General features: G+C 39.4%; 2 protein-coding genes across 4 annotated transcripts; both read left to right on the top strand.

Moving 5' to 3' along the window:
- The first annotated feature begins 882 nt into the window (after positions 1–882).
- On the top strand, positions 883–15,448 carry LOC141590784 (uncharacterized). Its single transcript, XM_074411345.1, has 6 exons — positions 883–1,185; positions 8,107–8,213; positions 8,636–8,771; positions 9,206–9,409; positions 9,923–10,128; positions 15,293–15,448. The coding sequence occupies exons 1-6, from the start codon at positions 944–946 to the stop codon at positions 15,364–15,366; spliced, it is 969 nt and encodes a 322-aa protein (XP_074267446.1). The 5' UTR covers positions 883–943; the 3' UTR covers positions 15,367–15,448.
- A 3,606-nt stretch (positions 15,449–19,054) lies between these two features.
- Positions 19,055–22,511, top strand: LOC141617344 (ras-related protein RAB1BV-like). 3 transcript variants are annotated; one of them, XM_074434533.1, is made up of 9 exons: positions 19,055–19,215; positions 19,488–19,544; positions 20,553–20,641; positions 20,747–20,847; positions 21,153–21,218; positions 21,473–21,570; positions 21,698–21,760; positions 22,064–22,156; positions 22,240–22,511. In XM_074434533.1, exons 1-9 carry the CDS (start codon positions 19,081–19,083, stop codon positions 22,321–22,323), a joined length of 786 nt encoding a protein of 261 aa, XP_074290634.1. In that variant the 5' UTR covers positions 19,055–19,080; the 3' UTR covers positions 22,324–22,511. The 3 variants fall into 3 exon arrangements, with proteins under 3 accessions (XP_074290634.1, XP_074290642.1, XP_074290637.1); XM_074434541.1 differs by having other exon boundaries at positions 19,128–19,215; positions 19,415–19,544; XM_074434536.1 differs by having other exon boundaries at positions 19,128–19,215; positions 19,415–19,544; positions 20,569–20,641.
- The last annotated feature ends 548 nt before the right edge of the window (positions 22,512–23,059 follow it).

A 23,059-nucleotide genomic window follows, 5' to 3' on the forward strand; every position in this document is an offset into this window, starting at 1 on the left:
GATATGCCCTTGTTTTATTACCTCAGCAAGCTTACTGCATCATTGGCTATCGGGAAAGTTTTATATTAAATGTATGCAACAAGGGCATATCTGTATTTTCATTGACAGACTAGAGAGGTATGAAGTTGTGCGACTCTCCTCCTCTTAAGCTAAAAAAGCACTGCTATAACTGTAAGTTTAATCTGTACATATTAGATCATTCGTCTCATTTTATGTTTATCTCCTTGCACTATGTGGTTACTGGAATGCAAAATTAGATATTACGGAGTACAACTTACAAGTATGATGTTTTACATATGGTCATGCTAATGAACTAGACAGTCATGATAGGGTGTTCCGATTAATGAGGAAAGGAGAAATTATTGAACCGATTTAAATAGATGTCGCAGTTGAGAGATATTCATTATCAGATTTCAGCTTGGGGGCATTAAGAGTAATTTCAATCACATATTAAAATTCGGATCACCGGTGACATGCTTGATGCTCGGGTTGTGTTAAACATGATCGACAAATTACTTCGTACTTCCCACTTTCCCGACTTAGTCCCTAACTTCAACAAGTGAGTTTCTCGCTCATTTTCCACGCTTTTAAGTAAAAAAATATTCGTAAGAAATTAAAATCTATACGGAGTACAAGAGTAATAACTCGATAATTTAAATTGCACGGGATACAAATACAATGCACCAATCGAAAATGTTGGGACAAAGTCGACGACCAGAAGTAATATGTCGACGATATTTAGCAATCTAAATTGGGCCAAATGTTAGCCCACACACTTTGAATACATCAATCCACGAGGTTTATTAGACATTAGTATTTACGGAGTAGTAATTAGTGTCACTATATCGTGACCAGATCTGTTTCTTCTTTCCAAAGAAGCTCTCCATTTTGTTCCCTCGTAAACACCAACAATCTTCTACTTTAGAACCTTCGTTGAATAAAAATGGCGGATTATCACTTCGTGTACAAGGACTTAAAAGGAACTTCAACACAGTGGGACGACATTCAGCGTAAACTCGGTAACTTACCTGAGAAGCCACCTGCATTCAAACCCCCTGATTTTACTCCGGCCGATGACGAAGATTCTTTACCTAAAGATAAATCATGGATCGATTCCAAAACTCATGATGAACTTGAAGATCTCGAGGATGATTTCGATGACGATCGCTTCCTCGAAGACTACAGGTTTATTACATTTACGGAAAATTCACTTGGTATCCTGATATGTGCACACTTTGTCAAAAGGAATTAATAGCACAAAGTGGGTAGTTATGTGGCAACACAAAAGTTGTTACAAGCTAGAAAGTGGTTGTTAGAAGAAGTGGCGGGAAAATCATTGGGAAGTCGATTCTGTCATTACAATGAGTTGTTACAAGTAGAGTATATAAGTAGCAACTCTATAGTATTTCATTATTCATTCATCAGTCATACAAACACAATTCTCTCTGTAACTTCTCTCTGTAATCATCTACATTCAATTCAATATAAATCAACAATTCGATTTCCTTTCATCTTTAGGAATCCTATTTTGATTTCTAGGGTTTCTCGATTAATTCCTGAACTCTTATATCAGTGGTATCAGAGATCCTTCCTGGATTCTCTTGATTAAAAATGGCGCCCAAACACGCAAGAAACTCTGAAAATGTAATTGAAGAAGTTACCCAGTCAATGGAGGACAAGGTGAAGAATTTGGGTGAATCCATGGTTAATATCGAAGCAAATTTAGGGGAATTTGTGAGGATTCATAATCAGGACAAGGCGGAGCTAAATGCAGCAATTCAATTGCGGCAGGGTTAAATGAAAAGATGGATCGCATGAATTCAAGAATTGAGCAAGTCTTGGGGCAATTGGTTGCAATGAGTACAAGGGTTGTGAATTTGGAGAAAAATTCTGGAAATTCTGGGCAAATTGGGTCTTTATTTCCTGGTAATAACCCAAACCCTAATTTTGGTAATTTCCCCAATTCTAATTCCAATTTCAGTCGTTTTTCAAGGGTAGAATTTCCCAAGTTTAATGGTGATAATGTGTTAGGATGGATTTACAAATGTGATCAGTTTTTTGAGGTTGATTCTACCTCAGAGAACATTAAAGTAAAAATGGTGTCGATTCATTTGGAGGGGAAGGCACTGTTATGGCATCAATCACTAATGAAAACACGGGAATTTGGGAATTGGCCTAGTTGGGGGGAGTATAAAGACGCCATTGTTGCTAGGTTTGGTAACACCTCTTTTGATGACCCCATGGCTGAAATTATGAACTTAAGACAAAAGGGGACTGTAGAACAATACCAAGAACAGTTTGATGGGTTGTTGAATAGAACAGATTTGTCTGAGAAACAAGCTTTGAGTTGTTTTCTGAAGGGCTTAGATGCAGACATACAAAATACTGTAAGAATGCACAAACCAAAGAGTTTAATGGATGCTTTTGCATTAGCTAAACTTCAGGAAGCTACTATTTCTTCTTTCATGAGGAAATCTAAACCCTTGCTAGAGAAACCTGTCGCCAAACCCAGTTTTGGCCAACCATTTCAGACCAGAAACTCCCAGTTTCAAGAAATTTCTTCTGGTCAGAAACCCCCTGGAATCAGGCCCAAAATAAAAAGATAACAACTGCAAGATTAAGTGAGAAAGAAGTAGCTGACAGAAGAGCAAAGAATTTGTGCTTTACTTGTAATGAAAAGTGGTCTCCTACTCATAAGTGTAGGGCTCAGTTGCATAGTATTGAGATTACTACTGTGGTGTCTGATGAAATGCCATTGGAAGATAGTGAGGGGAATGGGCAGGAGTACCAGAGTTGTGCTGAGTTGGAGGAGATGCCCCCACTTATTTCTCTAAATGCTATAATAGGAAACACCACTTACCAGACAATGAGAGTAACGGGTAAAGTAAGGGGAAATGCTTTGCATATCCTTATTGACTCTGGGAGTACCCACAACTTCCTAGATGTTAACGTGGCTAAGAAATTGGGGTGTAAATCCAAGAGTACTTGTCCTTTGATGATTTCTGTAGCTAATGGGGAAACCATTATCAGTAAATCAATGTGTGAAAAGTTCAGGTGGGAGTTGCAAGGTCATGAGTTTAGCACTGATGTGATGTTAGTACCATTAGGGGGCTGTGAGATGGTGTTGGGCATTCAATGGCTCACGTCATTGGGGCCTGTGTTGTGGGATTTCAGTAAGCTAAGGATGGAATTTAAATTCCAAGGGAGGAAACATGTGTTGAGAGGATCACAAGCTGCCTCTACTTTGCACTGGATGAGTGGAAGACAGATGCAAAATATGGTGGCTAAACTACCCCAGGAGGAAGTAGGTGCTCAGTTATTTGCTATAAAAGCTTACCCTGTGGATAAAGGAGAGTTAGCAACAATTCAAGAGTCCACTGTTGATCAAAGAATCAGGGAACTCTTGACATCCTATGACGATATCTTCAAGGAACCTACATCTCTGCCTCCCCATAGAGAGCAGGATCACAGGATTCATTTGAAGGATGGGGTTCCTCCAGTGAATGTCAGACCTTACAGATATCCAGTCATCCAAAAAGATGCCATTGAGAAGATAGTGCAAGAAATGCTGGACAATGGGGTGGTCAGGCCAAGTCAGAGTCCCTTTTCTTCACCCATTGTGCTGGTTAAAAAGAAGGATGGTACATGGCGGTTATGTGTGGATTACAGAGAGTTGAACAAGTCTACTATCAAAGATAAATTTCCTATACCAGTGATTGAAGAACTTTTAGATGAATTGCAAGGTTCAAGCATCTTTTCCAAAGTGGATTTAAGGTCTGGGTACTGGCAAAATTAGGATGCACCCTCCTGACATTGAGAAAACGGCCTTTAGAACTCATGAAGGCCATTATGAGTTCTTGGTGATGCCTTTTGGTCTCACCAATGCTCCCTCGACATTTCAACATCTCATGAACACTATATTTAGATCATACCTCAGAAAATTCATTTTGGTGTTTTTTGATGACATCCTCATCTACAGCAAGACACTGGATGAACATTTGCAGCACCTCAAAATCACCTTTGAGCTGCTTAGGAAACATAATTTGGTTGCCAAGATGTCCAAGTGTTCTTTTGGGACGGCTGAAGTGGAGTATTTGGGGCACATCATATCCAAGAATGGGGTATCAACTGAACCTTCTAAGATTGCAGCCATGGTGGAGTGGCCTGAACCCACTAATGTGAAGGAGTTGAGAGGGTTTTGGGACTTACGGGGTATTACAGAAATTTATACGTTGGTATGGGATCCTTAGCAAACCACTTACCTGTAATACTCCGTATTTATAAGTCTTGGGGTACTCTATCGAGTAGCCCTTACTCTGTCGAGTAAGGGTAAGTTGCGAAGTAAAATAGTTTCTGACCTGTTGGGCACTCGATCGAGTAGTCAGCACTCGATCGAGTAGAGGTACTCGATCGAGTACCTTGGGTACTCGATCGAAAGTGTCCCTTTGACGGGAGTTTTTCGCGGGTTTTGTTAATTATGCGATTAGGGTATTTAAACATAATCGTCGTTGTTTTAATTCACTTTTACCAAAACCTAAAACCTGTTTAAGAGAGAAAGCGATCATCATCTTCCTAATCGCATCCTTGACAATTCCCGGAGTTCAGACGGTCGGTTCGTATCGTAGTTCGTGTCGTTGGATTCCTTGCGTCGAGGGTAAGCTTTTAATGTAATTTATATAATGTTTTGCTAGGTTTGGTCAAACCCTAATTTAGGATTTGGGGATTTTATGAATAGTAAGTAATTGGTAGTCTTTATGTGTTATATGTTAGGAGGAGAATTCGTAGAAGAGGCGTTTTGAGACACATTTGTAGATACCGTCTGCGTGTTGTGCTTTCCGGGTAGGATTTCCTACTCGATTAGTCCCATAATGGGATATTGGTGATGTCTTTGTAATTAGTTGTTTGATATGATGATTGTGATTGTGATTGTGATTGTGATTGTGATTGTGATTGGTTTCGTGGCTCTCGAGATGCGTTCTCGGCCGAGTGGGGTCACTTGCGGGAGTGATCTCACGCCCTAGTTTCGCCCTTCGTGGAACCCGCCACGAAAGGGGATGTGCACATTAATGGACGGGGTTATCGCTCGTACGATGAGCGGGGCTTAGGTGGGAACGGCTGCGTCCCCCATCGGCGTAATGGGTCCAAAGGACATCGATATTGAGATGATGGGAGTTGGTGGTGTATGTGTGTGTGTGACGGTTCAAATTTGTCTGTTTGTCTTATTGTTGTTATCTATATTGATTGTGTGATTAGTACTGACCCCGGTATTGTTTTGTAAAACCTGCGGTGATCCATTCGGGGATGGTGAGCAGATGTTGAACAGGTATAGAGATGATACTGGGATAGCTGGGATGGCCACGACATGACGATAGAGTCTTCCGCTGTAGTTTAGTATTTATTTACATTTCAGTTGAGAACAGATAGTTTGGAATAATGTATTGTACTTTCAGTTTGGTTTCGAGGATTGTACTTATTCATTAAATTACTTATAATAAATGTTGTTTCTGTTTTGTCTATTTGATTATCATACCTCGGGCAACCGAGATGGTGATGTCTTCATACCTGAGTGGTCCTGGTAAGGCACTCGGAGTATGGGGGTGTTACATTACCAATTTGCTGAAGAAGAATGCATTTGTATGGAATCAGGAGGCTTCAAAGACATTTCAGAGTCTTAAGACAACCATGATTAATGCACCTGTGTTGGCTCTTCCAGATTTTAATAAAAGTTTTATAGTAGAAACAGATGCCTCAGATGTTGGATTGGGGGCTGTGCTGTCACAGGACGGCCATCCTATTGCTTATATTAGCAAGGCTTTTTCAGAAAGAGCTAAATCATACTCTACCTATGAGAAGGAGCTGTTGGCCTTGGTTTTTGCTGTGGAGAAATGGAGGCCCTATTTGACTGGTAGGCACTTTGTGATCAAAACTGACCATTTCAGTCTCAAATATTGGGTGGAACAGAAAATTACCACACCATTTCAGAGTAAATGCCTGCCCAAGTTGATGGGATTAGATTATGAAATTAGATATAGGAGGGGAGAAGAAAACAAGGCTGTTGATGCTCTATCCATGGTGACAGGTCAGCAACTAATGACCATGTTGGTCTCTCAGCTGCAAACTGATCTAATGGAGCTTATTAAAGGAAGTTGGGAACAAGATGTGGATGTCCAGAGGATAATTAAGGAATTGGAAGAAGGTGGGAATCAGGGAAAATATACCTGGGAAAATGGCGAGTTAAGAAGGAAAGGGAGGTTGGTGGTAGGAGCTGACGAGAATTTAAGGGGCAAAATTATAACATTGATACATGACTCTCCTTTGGGAGGGCACTCAGGAGTTCAAGCTACTCTGAAAAGACTCAAGGGAATGTTTTATTGGAAGAACATGCAGGGAAGAGTCAGGAACTACATCAGGCAATGTGGGGTGTGCCAGAGGTGTAAGCCAATTTTGCAAAAACCATCAGGATTGCTGCAACCCTTGCCTGTCCCAGGTGCAATCTGGATAGACATGTCCATGGATTTTATTGAGGGACTACCCAAATCTCAGAGCAAAGATACTATATTAGTGGTGGTGGATAGATTGAGCAAATATGCACATTTCCTTGTGCTCAGTCATCCCTTCACTGCCACTACAGTGGCACAACTTTTCCTTGATCAGGTGTTCAGGTTACATGGAATGCCCAAGTCCATTGTAAGTGACAGGGATAAGGTGTTCTTGAGCAATTTCTGGCAAGAATTGTTCAGATTGCAGCAGGTGGATTTGTTGATGTCTACAGCCTATCACCCCCAAACGGATGGGCAAACGGAGGTAGTGAATAGGTATTTGGAGGCCTATTTGAGGTGCATGACTGGTGAAAGACCTAAAGAATGGGCAAGGTGGATTCCATTGGCTGAGTGGTGGTACAATACAAATTTTCATACATCTGCTCAGAGTACCCCTTATGAGATTGTGTATGGACAAAATCCAGCCTTACATATACCTTATGTCTTAAAGGATAGTAAGGTGGAGGCAGTGGATAGGAGCTTAAGTGCCAGGGAAGAATGTATTAAAATGTTAAAGTTTCATTTGCAAAGAGCACAAGAAAGGATGAAGAAGATGGCGGATAAGGGAAGGATGGAGAAGGAGTTAGCTGTGGGTGATTTGGTCTATGTCAGGTTACAACCCTACAGACAACAATCTGTAGTACAGAGGACTTGTGCCAAGTTGTCTCCCAAGTTTTTTGGACCTTTTCCTGTGAAAGCTAGGGTGGGGCAGGTAGCTTACAAATTGGATCTTCCAGCAAACGCCAAAATTCACCCAGTCTTTCATATTTCTTTGTTGAGAAGGCATGAGGGGCTTGCACCAGTGGTGAGATCATTGCCAGAGGTGGATGAACTACAGCAGATCAGAGCTGAACCTGTGGCTGTTCTAAGTAGAAGGTTGGTCAAGAAGGGATTAGGAGCTATGGTTTATGTGTTGGTCCAATGGTCAAACTCGACTAAAGAGGATGCTACTTGGGAGCCTTATGATGACATCAAGAGAAGGTTCCCTAATTTTGATTTGGATGCAGCTTGAGGACAAGCTGTTGGTTAAGGGGGATGGATTGATATGTGCACACTCTGTCAAAAGGAATTAATAGCACAGTGGGTAGTTATGTGGCCAGCTGTCAAAAGCTGTTACAAGCTAGAAAGTGGTTGTTAGAAGAAGTGGCGGGAAAATCTGTTGGGAAGTCAGTTACAGGCTGTTACCAGCAGGTTATTACAAGTAGAGTATATAAGTAGCAACTCTATAGTATTTCATTATTCATTCATCAATCATACAAACACAATTCTCTCTGTAACTTCTCTCTGTAATCATCTACATTCAATTCAATATAAATCAACAATTCGATTTCCTTTCATCTTTAGGAATCCTATTTTGATTTCTAGGGTTTCTCGATTAATTCCTGAACTCTTATATCATATCCCTTTTATCGAGAAATAAACTTTGACGGACTGTATCTCGTATTTATTAATCCCTTCATTCCAATCATTTGTTTACCTTTGATGAAATTGATTCAGTTTGTTATGAGTTATTGGTGTGGATTTGGTGTGTTTAGGGTTTGTTGATTTGATTATGTATGTGATGTAGGAGGAAGAGGTTGGAGGAGATGAAGCAAGCTGCTAAAGTCGCGAAATTCGTTTTCCGGGTCGGATTTTATTCATCTGCTTTTTATAATAAAGTTGTGATCTTTGTTTGAAGCTTGTGTTTTGACTCTCTTATATGCTTAGCTTAGAGTGATATCTACTGCTATAGGCTGAGGTCTGGTGATTTTTGCATCGGTTTCGTTATGTTGGTGATGAACTGCCTTGGTGCACATGAAGTGCTGACCTTAGAGTGGGAGGATTGAGGGGGTAATGTAGGCTTTGTTACTCGACTCTTCATGTTATGACTCGTACATTTGTACAACACTTGACTCTCCGACATTAGTTTATGAATTATGACACTTGAGCACTAGATTTTAGACTAATGGTATGAGAGTTTGTCAAAAGAATAATAGTCGAACTCTTTGATACTTTTAGCCGATTATGTGTATCATAGGAAGGTCGATTGATGACACTCAATCTACCATTTATAGTTCCATAGTTCCGCTGCATTGTATCACTGTTTTGTGGTTCAGTGCTTCAATCTGATATGACTAAGAAAGTTGGTAACTTGGCATACCAATTCAATTTACCTATCTATCTGCCATCTGTTCCCTATCTTGATTGCTGGCACTCAATGTACCATGTATATGTTCATAGCTCCATTGCATTGTATCATTGTTCAGTCGTTCCATGCTTCAATCCGATAAAAACTAAGAAAGTTGGTAGCTTGACATACCAATTCAATTTTTCTTATTATCTATCTACCTAGTTACCTACCTCCCCACATGTCTGTCTGTAGGATAGCACAAAGCTTTGCCTGTCCACTTTTACTTTTATAACATGTGATCCCCTCATTACAAATTATGAAAACTGGCAACATAAAATTACAATACACATCGATTAAAAAGTTCTAATTGGCTAGTGCCTAGTGGGGAATCATATCACTACGGATAAAAAACACGTGTCTGACTTTGGTATAATGTGGGTGATTTTCCTATTCCAATAGAGCAAAAAATTTAACAATTTCTAGGTTCTGTTTATGATGGACACATGGAATTAAGCAAAATGGCTCATTAAGGTAGTTTTGCTTTTTTTTTTTGCAGTGAAAAGGAATTCATTCCTTGTAACCCTGGTTTGCAATTTTGCATTACGGTCATGGAAAAATGGCCTCTTATTTGTAATCACAGGGGTAAGCCTAATGATGCCTACTTCCACCCCATCCTCCCTACCTCATTGGCGGGAGACATTGTGGCACTGATAGAATGTTATTGTTGCTGTAACTGTGCAAAGTGGGCTATTGGTGCATTGTGTTAAGACTTAGACAGCTGTGAGATAGCACATTAGCACTGCACTTATAGAATTACATTTCTGCAATCAGATGAAATATTCTCAGTATGTTTAGGTCCTAACTCGTAGTACATGTGTAGGACTATGTCCTAGGAATATGACGTATAATAATAAAATGTGAATTCTTCATTTTAAAAATTGCAGTACAATGCTGTATATTTGATTATTTGGTATAATCGCTAGTGTACCGTTTTAAATAACTTCAAGCTGCCTACCTTTTGCACAAACATTTCCAAATACCAATTTTTAATTTACATTTTCTAGTAAGAGGATTGTGTGAAGTCAACAATCAGCTTGTTGAGTTGTGTGATTTCTCTTATTAATAGGAATTCGTGAGGATGTTTTTGGGGTGGATTACTGAAATCAACTCCCCTCGATGAAATCTCTCAATTAAAGGTTCTAATTGTTCATATGTTATTACTCCTTACTTTGTTTGGAGTTTGGACCATTGATTTGTACTTAAATTTTGTCAGATGTGCTGCTTGTGACTTACTCCTGAATTGTCTGGAGGAGCTGGCAAGACGATACCCAGCAACAAAGTTTGTCAAAATTATATCTACAGATTGTATTCCTAATTACCCTGATCGTAATCTCCCCACACTCTTGGTTTACAATAATAGCGCCGTCAAAGCTAACTATGTCGGAATGCAGAACTTCGGAAGGAGATGCACACCCGAAGGTATTCTGCATCTAAGTTCTTTTATCTGTGTTTCTGTTGTTCCTTTCATGCTATTTTTGTGTGACCTGTATCTGTTAGTTTTGCGGCTCTTATAGATGGTGCGGCTGTGCTTCAATTGCAGTATAAGTGGACTACTCGTAAACTTAGATTTACAGCCTAATGTTTTGGGGGATGTTTGATTTATTCTAGCCATACTGCTCATTTAATTTGTGGCATGGCTTGACTACCTATTTGTGGATCACTTAATTTTACTTTTGCTGGATGTTTGGGATAGAGTGGTTGGAAACGGTAATATGCACGTTATGCTCGGCGCATAGGGTTGTACATATTATACGTAGTATAGCATGTAAAGTATGTATTGAACTAATGAATATCGAGTATACAGTACATGAGAATATATAGTACAAGAGATAGAGAACAACCTAAAGACTATGAGGAAAAGTAGGTAACAAAATACACAAATTAAGGAACAAAAGATATGCACAAAGACTAATCTAAACAACCAAGATCACTGGGATTTCGGTTGAGCATTTGTAGCTGCAATATCGTTAATACTCCCGCTCAAGATGGACAGTCGGAGACGAAGACCAATCTTGGATGACAGCTCAAGAAATCGTGGTTTATGTAATGGCTTGGTAAGTGTATCGGCTAATTGATTGCTGCCATTAATGTGTTGCACGCGAATGCCAAGTGCTTCATTCGGGAGTGAAAAACAGGATTGGCGGAGTAATGAGTAGCAGACAAATTGTCACAATAGATGGCGGGGGACTGAGGAACACGAATGCCAAGCTCCTGTAGAAGAGAAGTGAGCCATAAAAGTTCGGAGGTCGTGGCAGCTACTGCCCTGAACTCGGCTTCAGTAGAGGACAGGGAAAGGGCCCGCTGCTTGCGAGAGGACCAGCTTATGGGATTTGAGCCAAGATAAACAAGGTAGCCCGAAGTAGATATATAATCCGAGGTGTCACCACCCCAATCTGCGTCACAGTAAGCATGAAGACGAAGAGGGGTCGAATTGGTAAGATGAATGCCAAGGTGAAGGGTACCACGAAGGTAGCGTAAGAGCCGCTTTAAGGCTGTCCAATGAAGAACAGTGGGGTGGGTTAAGAACTGGGCAAGCTTATTGACGGAGTATGCAATGTCAGGACGAGTTAATGAGAGGTACTGAAGACTACCGATGATTGCTCGATAGTCAGTCTGCTCATGAATAGGTTGGGATGGTTCGGCAGTGAGAGGTGGATGTGGTAGCATAGGAGTGGAAGCAGGGTTGCACTCGTGAAAATTATATTTGTGAAGTAAGTCAGATAGGTATTTAGTTTGGTTGAGATGAAGTCCCGATTTGGTTGGAGTGACTTCAACACCGAGGAAGAAGGATAGCGGGCCTAGGTCTTTTAGCGAAAATTTCGTGGCAATGTGGTTGATGAAGGTTTGAACGTGATGTTTATTTGGTCCGGTGACGATTATATCGTCAACATAAACAAGAACTAAGATGGTGGTGGTGGTCGTTTTAAGAATAAAAAGGGAAGGGTCGGATATGGAGTTTGTGAAACCATAAGTAATTAAATAGGATTTGAGCTCGGTATACCAGGCTCTCGGGGCTTGTTTAAGACCATAGAGGGCTTTTTGCAACTTACAGACATAGTCGGGTTTATCCGGGTCGACGAAACCTGATGGTTGTGTCATGAACACGGTGTCAGTAAGCGTGCCTTGAAGAAACGCGTTGTTGACATCAATTTGGTGAAGATGCCAATGTTGAGTGACGGCAATGGTGAGAACGAGTCGTATGGTGGTAGGTTTGATTACCGGACTGATGGTTTCCGAGTAATCAATACCGGGTCGCTGAAGGAATCCTTTTGCAACCAAACGAGCCTTATGTTGTTTGAGGCTCCCATCCGGGTTGTACTTAACACGAAAAACCCATTTGCAACCAATAACATTGTGGGCTTGAGAGCTAGGAACTAGGGTCCAGGTTTGATTTCGACAAAGGGCTTGGTATTCATCTATCATGGCGGCTCTCCAGCGAGGATCTATGAGAGCTTGTTTGGTGGTAGTGGGGGTTGTATGGGTTATGGGTGAGACGGCAGTTTTGGCGTAGCGCGGATTAGGTTTGATAATGTTGTGGGAAAGGCGAGTAGCAACACGGTGTGAAGGTGGAGGAGGTGGTGGGGGTGGTGGGGGTGGTGAGGGTGATAGTGACGGGGATGGTGAGGGAGAGATGGTAATGGGAGTGGGAGGATTCGGTGAAGGAGGTGAAGGAGGGGGTTGCTGAGGTGATGGGGGTGGCTGTTCGGGGTCAGAGGGAGTGGGCGTGGTGTGAGGTAGGGTGAGGTCAAGGATGGGGAGGGATAGGGTGCACCAGTGGTCAGTCGTGGGAGTGGTCGATGAGGTGGTTTTAGAGAGGGTAGGGTATGGGAACTCGGATTCGACGAATCGAACATGGCGAGATGTGAACAATTTTGAAGATGATGGGTCGTAGCAAAGATAAGCGCTCTGGGTCGTGGAATAACCCACAAAAATGCAGGGTTTGGAGCGATGCTCCATTTTGTGAGCAGTGTAAGGTCGTAACCATGGAAAACAAAGGCAGCCGAAGGGGCGGAGTTTATGATAATTTGGTGGTCGATGATGGAGAATTTCATAGGGCGATTTGTTTTGAAGAGTTGGTGTAGGGAGTCGATTTATTAAGTAGGCAGCGGTCGAAAAAGCATATGGCCAAAAGGAGGTCGGCAGCTGAGCTTGAGTAAGAAGAGCAAGGCCGGTTTCGACAATGTGTCGGTGACGGCGTTCGGCAAAACCATTGTGTTCGGGTGTATGTGGTGGGGAGGTTAAATGAGTAATGCCATCATTAAGGAGCTCGGGATTTAATTTCTTATATTCTCCGCCATTGTCGGAGTAAAATTGTTTAATAGGTTTATTAAAGAATTTTTCGACGATGGATTTAAACTGATGAAATATGGTGCGGGTGTCGGATTTATTTTTAATCGGATATAACCAGAAGTAATGACTATAATGGTCGACAAAGATGATGTAGTATTTGAACTTGTCATGAGAAATGATTGGTGCGGTCCAAACATCCGAATAGACGATGTCAAGAGGCGCGGTTGAGGTTAAAGTCGAAACAAAAAAAGGGAGCTTTTGGCTTTTATTCATTAAGCACGAAGTACAATAAGAAAAATCAGAAATGCGGAAATTAAATTTAGAATTTAATAATTTGAGGGTTGCATTTGATGGGTGGCCGAGACGGTGATGCCAAGAGCTGGAGGTTGCGGAATAGGCGTGGGTTGATGAGGACGATGGTTGCCATTCGTAAGTTCCGTCACGGAAGTGTCCCTGAAGGAGTATTTGTCCCGTCGATATGGCCTTGAAACAAATAGAGCTAGGTGAGAACAAGGCATAGGCATTATTGTCTGTGCAAAATTGAGAGACGGAAAGCAATTTACGAGAAATATTAGGGACAACTAAAACATTATTGAAAAGAAGAGAGTTAATAGAAAAAGAACCATGATGGGTAATTTGAAGAGAGGAGCCATCCCCGATTACGATATCATCAGGTCCGTCGTAAGGGGCATGGAGCGAGAGGTTGGTGAGGTCATCAACAACATGGTGAGAAGCACCACTGTCAATGAGATAGGACGAGGAAGGGGTGGAGGAGGCAGTAGCGGTATGGGCATAGGGTCGGGTTTGCCGTGGGTTGGGAGGAGGGAATGTTACATTAGGGTAGTCTCGTTTAAAATCGGGACAATCGCTAATGACATGACCCTTTCCGCGACAGTATTGACAACGGCCTAGGAAGGGTTTTGGGGCCTGAGATTGGGTTTGATTTTGGGATTGATAACGAGGTGACGAGTTCGTGGTTGGGTTGGGTGCATGGTACATGGGTCGAGACTGGTTTTGATGGGTTGAGTAACGTGGTGTGGAATAGGTGTAGGGACGGCTGGAAGCAGCGTGTGCCGAGGGTGTAAATGGTGTAGGATTGGGTTGTTTACTGATGATGAGTTCATGGTTAATAAGCTTCTCATGGAGAGCTTCAAAGGTGATGGGTACGTCACGAGCACGAACGGCGTCGATGACGGGTTTGTAAAGATTTTGATCGAGTCCATCAAGGATTTGGGTGGTGATGTCCTCACTGTCAACGGGTTTACCTAGTTGGGCAAGGTTTGCGGCACATGTTTTGATGGCGAGCATATAGTCCGTAATGGATTTGTCACCGAGGGTGATGTTTTTGAGGCGGTCTTTTAATTGTAGTATGTGACCACGAGAAGGGTTAGCGTAGGTCGATGCTAGGAGGTTCCAGGCATCGTGGGATGTGGTGCAATCAAGGATTATTGGTGCAACCGTGTCATGAAGTGTGCCAGCGAGTGCACCAAGAATCAATTGATCTTGTTTGAACCACGTATTGTATACCGGATTTGGTACAGGGTCTGGGTTCGGCTTGGTCTCAGTGGCGGCAGGGGTTGTTGTTTTTGGTGGAGGTGTGGTGGTTCCATCAAGGAAACAGAAGAGACCGAATCCTTGGAGGAGACGGGTGATTTGAAAACGCCATGAACGATAGGTTGTCGGGGTGAGTTTGGTGCAAGTAGGAAACGAGATGGAGAGAAGGGGTTTGTTGGGTTCGTCATTGTTGGGAATGAGGGTGTTGGAGTTGGTTTCCATGGTTGATCGAAAGCCAAGTACAGCGAGAATGAGAGTAGTGGTTAGGATCGATATCGGAGTTGATACCATGTAAAGTATGTATTGAATTAATGAATATCGAGTATACAGTACATGAGAATATATAGTACAAGAGATAGAGAACAACCTAAAGACTATGAGGAAAAGTAGGTAACAAAATACACAAATTAAGGAATAAAAGATATGCACAAAGACTAATCTAAACAACCAAGATCACTGGGATTTCGGTTGAGCATTTGTAGCTGCAATATCGTTAATATAGCATACGAGGGGTGGAATAGTGTAAACTTTGTGTGCATATACTTTAAAATTTAAATACCTACAAGGATCCCATCAACAACTTTTTTGCATCCTCCATTGCATTCAAGTGTCCTTTTTTGCATTCCTTGTTGTATTCTTGGCTTCTTTCTCTTTTTTTTGGTGTTCATTTTATCATTATATCTTTACACTTATTCATTCTCGAGGCTTTTCTAATCCCATATATGTGTTTCCGGTTCAGGTGTCGCTCTAGTTCTCTGCAATTCTGATCCTGTGCTTAATGATGGTCTGACTGATGGTGATTCAACAAGGTAATCAGTTCTTGATGGCGAGAGTAAGAGGCTTATAGAAAAATTTGTGAGCGAACGTGAAAATGCAGATGATGGTAATTCAAGTGATTAACCAAGACTCTTGACCGTCTTTATGTAATACTCTCTACGTTGTTTTTTTGGTCTTTATTTTTGCTTGGTATCAAATGAGCCGCAAGGGCAGTACAATATTGTGCTTTTTTGTCTTTCAAGACACCCCTTTGTGTTGGAAAAATTAAGCGAAGGTTGTACATCCTAATAACAACCCCCCTATCCTGTCATAGATTAGATCGTTTGAGACATTAGGTTAATGTTGTATTGTTGATTTAGCCATTTGATGATCTTTAGTAATGTCTCTTTACATGGTGTTTTTCAAATTATATGTTCCTTACTAAACTGGATGTTTTCGGAACATCACTTGTTAAAGTTGACATTTGTGTCGTACTCTTGGCATGCCTCTATGCTGTAACTGCTCTCTGTGACAAGCTTCTGTACAGAACAACAGTAGACACACATACTATTTTGGGTGTATGCATTTCAACAAGTGATCGATTCACCTAGACAAATATGTCGGTATGAGTTGGCTTTTGAGGTTGTTAATGCAAAACATTGCCATCTTCAGGGTTCTTTGTGCTATATAAGTGTCTAGTCTGGTTGTATAGAATAGTATTTCAAACCTCTCGATATGTTAATTTAGAAATGCATTGATAATGATAAATTGTTTAGGCTAAAGACACCCACCTCTCGATATTAGTGTCAATCATAGACCGGGTCCTAGAGAACTCTCGTTATGACTAGGTCGTCCTACTACACATGCTTAGTGTAATTCAATTCCGTGCCTCTCGACTTTTAGAATGAATTAACAAACTTAATCCACGATTACGGTCAATAACCAAAGATTAAACAATATAATGCAAACATGTTATAGAACTATAAACTATTTTATTATCGTGACATCTCATTTTAACATTTGTGATTAGTTATTTAGCAGGACTTCCTTAATCTCTAGACCAAGGAAATTACTCGGACATAATGTAAATGATCTAATGACGAATGAATCAGACATAATATAAATGATCTAATGACGAATGAATAAAAGTAATGCAAAAAATGAAATTAACTTGTTAATAGAAAAACTTGCAAATGAAGAATAAGGAATAAAATGTAAATAAATTGTAAAGTAAATCTTATCTTTATTAATTCAGAAGACAATACTGAATGCAGGATGCGCCACGTCATTTGTACAACTTTTTTTTCTTTTTTTTTTTGGAAATTCAGGTTATGGTGGGACCCGTTGGTGTGCAAAGAAATTAGTTCTTTAAATCGTCCGACAATACAAACATGCGACAATTTCCGTCTTAGAAAAAATTCTATGAAATAATTTTATACAACTGGAATAAATGAAATTAATTGCATATAAGCGGAATGCATTAAAAATCGGAATAAATGAAATTAATTACAAATAATCGGAAAGAATTACATAATTAATAAAAAAATTACATAATAATAAAATTACGAGAATAAATTACATTTAATTACGGGAATGAATTACATATAATGCGAATAAATTACATAACTTGCATAATTTTTAAAACTAGATAGTACGATATATTTTTAAAAATAAAATAAATTTTTCTACCAGCCGCGTACACCGAAAATGGTAAGTGACAATGATAGGCTACAAAGTAAATTTACACTCCAACAAGCATTTAAAGCTAAATTAAATATTTTATTTCGTTAAAAAAACAAAATAAATTTATAAATTTATTGAAATATTTAAATTTACCAATTTTAAAAAATTATAAGACAAATGATTCAAAATTGTTCTTAAAAACATTTTTTTTAAATATAACACGGTAATGACACAATTGTAAAACGTTAACATATGTTTTTTTTTAAATAATCCTTTCAGATCTGTACAGAAAGTCGTTCATCACCGAAGATTTATTTACTTAGAGCAAAACTTATGGCAACTTTACTATCAATCACGCACTCGGAACTCGGAAGATGATAATTATAGGTTACCGAGTAATTTCTACTTCGACAAGTACGTTTTATAGGCAACATTAATATCGTCATGTTAAATACACTTGAACCGTCAAACTTCAAATCGTAAACTGCATGAAATCAGATAATCAGTTATGCTGACATAATGGCATGTGTAGTTAATTAAGTGATGGCAACAGTTACAGCAGTTTGCAAGGAGTGCATTTGTGGGCATGTGGCTTAATGGCAATAGTGGGGAAGTTAGGGTTACATTAGAGGTTATATAGATCGCTGATTTAGACCAACTATATAATTACAATAGAAATGCAAATAAAAAAAATTCATCCAAAAACATTAATACCGGCCCAAATACATACCCGTGCAATTTTGCACGGGTTTAAAACTAGTTGAATTATAAATTGAAATGTTTAAAGGAATAGTCTGTCTTGTTTTAGACCGCCTTATTTCAGACCGCAATAAGACCTCTCACAAGTGAGAAGCACATGGGTGGTGGGACACCCCATGTGCTTTCCCACTCACACCCTAAATGGGTTTTTTGTGAGAGAAAATGGTATTCGTCTGACAATTTCAGACGGATATGGCGGTCTGAAATAAGAATTTGTGTTAAAGGAAATGGGGTTGATTTTGTGTTTTGGGATATTGCGTTCTGCATAGGAATGTCAATGGATCGGGTTCGGGTCGGGTGAAGCCTCATCCGTCATCCATCCGTCCTTTTAAAATCTCATCCAACCCGTCCGTCATCCGTGAAACATATCATCCGTCATCCATCCATCTATCATCCATGGATGAAACGGGTGGATCGGGTGATAAACGGGTGTTGTGTATTTATATATTTCAAGTTAAAAAAAATAATGATTTTTTTTTTCTCTACAAAAATAAAGTTAGATAACTATTTTAGTTTAACTTTCTAGTGGTTAGGTTCACAAAATATTTATATTGAGAGTAGAAAAATATGAAAATTTAAATATTTTATATCTTAATAATGTGTTATATGTAAAAAAAATTAAATAAAAAATAATAAAATCGGGTGATGGATGGATGGCGGATGGAATTTCTTCATCCAACCCATCTGTCATCCATCATCCGTTTCATCCGTCATCCATCCATCATCCATTTAAATCGGGTTTTCATCCATCTTTTCGGATCGGGTGGATCGGGTTTTGATGGATGCGGGTGAAATTGTCATCCCTAGTTGTGCATATATACTTGGCAGTCTAGGTTGCACGGACACTCCTCCTAATCGGTGTTCCCGTGTCGGACACCCGTGTCGGACACGACACTCATCGTACACACGTCAAAACGTGTCGGACACTTGTAAAGCCATGTCTAACTTTCATCTTTTGTTTCGGCACGTGTCCGACACGTGTCCATGGTATTTTGAGCCGTGTCCATGGTATTTGGACACACCTGGCCTCCAAACGGAATCAAGTTGAATTTAAGTTAAATGACGAGAGTTGTTATATGGTTAAATTTGGTGGGGAAATAAGTTGAATTGGAGACAAATGATGTTATTTAGACTAGTAATGAGATGTCGAAATAGACTGATTATAAGTTGGTTTTGGTTTTGGAAAATGAGAATGAGTTATAATTAACGTAAGTTTTACTTTCACTTATTTAAATTTAAAATACTTTTTCAAAAATAAAATCACACATATATAACTATAGAATATATATTTTATTAAATTTAAATGCCGTGTCTCGTGTCCTAAATTTCATGGGATGCCGTGTCACGTGTCCGTGTCGTGTCGTGTCCGTGTCCGTTTTGGTGCAACCTAGTTGGCAGTTGCCTTCCTCCTCTTTGAAATATCTCTCCAAAATCAACAACATCGAAAATATCCGGGGAAATCAAGTATTTTTCTCACTTTTCGAATCTTTCTATATTTTTAAAAAAACTAATTTCCTATTTTTTTATTTATTTCCAATCATATTTCCTTCCTTATTTTTCCTCTTTTTTCTTTCTCTCTATATATTGATATTGTTCTGGTTAATTTTCGCGTTTATTATTTGATTTGAATTTGAATTTGAATTGAATTGAATTGTATGTATAGGAAACATTACGAATATCTAGGGTTTTCAACGGCTGATTAATTAATTAATTAATATTAATGGCTGCTCCACCAGCGAGGGCGAGAGCTGATTATGATTATCTCATCAAGCTTCTTCTTATTGGCGACAGCGGTATGTATGCCTTTTATCTATTTTTCTTGTATTTGTTTTTTACCTTTGTTTTTATTGTTGTAGATCTTTGATTGATTGATTGATTGATTGATTGATTTGTTTAATTTATATATTGGACATCGTTTGATCGTGCCAGCTTTATATTTTTATATGTCATTGTGACTTTGTGAGGGTTTCGTAATCCAAACACCTCACAATGTTATGAATTACTCCCTCCGTCTTGTTCATTTGTTTGCGAGGATTATTTTGATATAATGATTGGAACCGAGGGAGTACATTGTTGATTTGGAGTGCACATATAATTAATTGATGATTGATGATTTAGCTGTCCTCAGGACGAATGCTTTTTTACTTTACAACTTTATTTTATTGATAATTTATGAAATCGTTTGGTATGTTGTGAGTTGAGAGTCGCCTGTAAAGATGCCCGGGTAATTTAGTTATGGTAGCTGAATGTAGAAGTGATATAATTGATTGAAGGGGACATTATGTTGGTCTGAATGTAAAAGTGATATAATTGATTGAAGCGGACATTTTGTTGGTCTGAATGCAGAAGTGATATAATTGATTGAAGCGGACATTATGTTGGTCTGAATGTAGAAGTGATATAATTGGTTGAAGCGGACATTTTGTTGGTTTGTGACGAGGAACACAGCTCAATCATAGCTAAACTAAGAATGAATTAATGTGTGACTAGAGTAGTTTGTTTCTTTTGTGAGCGTCCAAAACTGATAATGATAGTAGGCTTGTGACTTGTGAGCTCCTACAACACAAGCTGAATATGCAGGCTCACAAAGCGCTTGATTCTGATTTACTGTTCCTTTGTTTGGCAGTTCATGTTTAATTACGCAGTATATCATATTTGGCTTTCCGTACCTTTTCAGTTATAGCAGCTGATTATTATCTATCTTTCATCTTCCTTCTCATATTTTCAATGGTTTTTCTTATATTCCATAAAGGAACTGTTGATCTTTTGTGTATCCAAAATGCTCAAAATTAACGGTGAAGCTGGGTGGATTTGCAGGTGTGGGTAAGAGTTGCCTCCTCCTGCGATTCTCTGATGGTACCTTCACAACAAATTTTATTACCACCATTGGGTAGGTAGTAGGTAGTAGGTCTCATGCTTGATTGAATACGTGGTTTCGATTTTTTTTTTGTAGTTAAAAATGTCGTCATTCATTAGTGCTTATCTACTCTTTCAGTATCGATTTTAAGATCCGAACCATAGAGCTCGATGGAAGGAGGATTAAGCTTCAGATTTGGGATACTGCTGGTCAGGAACGATTTAGAACCATCACAACTGGTAATTCTTCTGTTTTCCATTGTCGTTATACTACCCACAGGTCGGGCGTTCATTTTGTTAGCCATTTCATATTGCAGAGTAAATTTTACTATTTGTAACACTAAGTCTGCGAAGCAATGCTTTTCCAAACACTATTTTTATACACAGTTTTTGAATCATCTAATAGGAAGTCTTGGTTGGTTTCGAGTATTATCTTCTTTGTAATTATTGATATTCGTATACAATCATTCTGTGGTTGTTTTTATTATAACTGTGGTTGCAACGAAGGCAAACCTCTGTGATTGACCACCATATCTTTGTTTCAGCTTATTATCGAGGAGCTATGGGTATTCTTCTGGTGTACGATGTTACTGATGAATCGTCATTCAACAGTAATTCTCTTTTCGTTGGATTCTTTCAGTAATGCAATCTGATTCTATATTATCCTACGCTGTTATCAGTTAGTTAATGACCTAAGACGCATAGTCCTATCAATCTACCATAGCTCATTTTATTTAGTTATTCTGCGTTAAAAACAGGAGGCTGATTAATGGTCACAAGGCCCACAATTTAGTTTAGAGAGTCGCTATTTTGCTAAAGAGCAGCATTTCTGTTCTTTCATGTAACTTGTTTTTGCTCTCGTCAGATATCAGAAACTGGATACGGAACATTGAGCAGCATGCTTCCGACAATGTTAACAAGATATTGGTAGGGAACAAAGCTGATATGGATGAGAGTAGAAGGGTAAGGATGTACTATGTACTAATAACAGCTATGACATACTGACATGACATGATCCATTTAAGCTCGAACCGCTTTGGCAGCCAGGAATGCATTCAATGTTACTGATTTTCTGCTTTATATTTTACAGGCTGTCCCGAGAGCTAAAGGCCAAGCACTAGCTGATGAGTATGGAATTAAATTCTTTGAGACTGTGAGTGGTTGTCTTTGATTGTTTAGTTATCAAAGAACTGTTTTCATGTTATCATTTTCAGAAAAGTAATAATTATTGTTTACTGTGAAAAATATATCCGTCAACGTTGGGAATATTTGAGTTAACCCCCGAGTAAAATAGACAATTTATCAGGGTAAAGGGAGTATATTAAATAACACAACGGAAACATAGGTAAATCAAAACTCTGATTACTACAGTCAGCCACAAATAGTATTATCCTCTTTTAGCTCTAAAATATGGTGTCTATTGTAAAATTCTGATCAAAGAATTTTTGTTCTTCAGAGTGCAAGGACGAATCTAAATGTTGAGGAGGTCTTCTTTTCGATAGGCAGGGACATAAAGCAAAGGCTGGCAGATTCCGATACCAGGCAAGAGGTAAGTCAATTGATCTCCGAATTTGCTAGCCATTATTATTTGTCTTACAGTTATCGGCTCCTTATTACCAATGTTGACTACAGGCTCAAGGCCCAATTACAATTGGACGTGTAGACCAACAGGATGGCAACTCAGCCCCTGCTAAATCAGCTTGCTGTGGCTCTTAAGAAGTGACGAAGTTCATCAGACAAGGTTAGCTAAGTGGCATTGTGTGCACGTAACAGTAGGGTTTGATTATGGTGACTTCATTGATGGATGCTTGTAATATTTAATACTACCATCATTCTTTTGTTTTAGTGTGCGAAAGATTATTTCTAATTTATAAGAAAACTTGGTTTAAGCTTTTACTACACGCACCATGGCTTGTTCTAGAGCACATCATAGATATTGCTTGTCGACTTCATTCACAGTTTGTGTTAGATTAATACAGAAGCCTGTTCTACAATGGATTAGCAGAGAACCTTTCCAAGCAGAGAAGGCATTTTGATTAATAGGCGAACCAGTAGCAGTCTCAATCTATCCAGATAACATGTAATCAGGAGTACTACTCAGTTTCTGAACAACACCATATATCGTCTTTCCATTCTCAAAATTGATACGATAATTTGGGTGTTTGGTCTGGCACCCAGCATGGCGCTCGAATTCATCAGCTTTCACTACCTGCCGTTAGTTCATTAAAGACTCACCTTTGAGAATTTGCATGCATCTAACATTTCACGGGAAGCCACGAGGAGCATTCACTTTTTTTAGACTAATAGGCTTAGACAGAGGAGATTGCACATAGAGGTGATCATGGGCCGGGCCCAAGCATTAAAATAAGCCCAAGTGTGTGGGTTGGATTGGGTTACAAGTGCGGGCCTATTTTATAGGCCCAAACCTGGCCCAAGTGGGCTTTCAGGCTGG

This window comes from Silene latifolia, chromosome 1, assembly GCF_048544455.1.
Source record: "Silene latifolia isolate original U9 population chromosome 1, ASM4854445v1, whole genome shotgun sequence".
In the NCBI taxonomy this organism is placed as follows: domain Eukaryota; kingdom Viridiplantae; phylum Streptophyta; class Magnoliopsida; order Caryophyllales; family Caryophyllaceae; genus Silene; species Silene latifolia.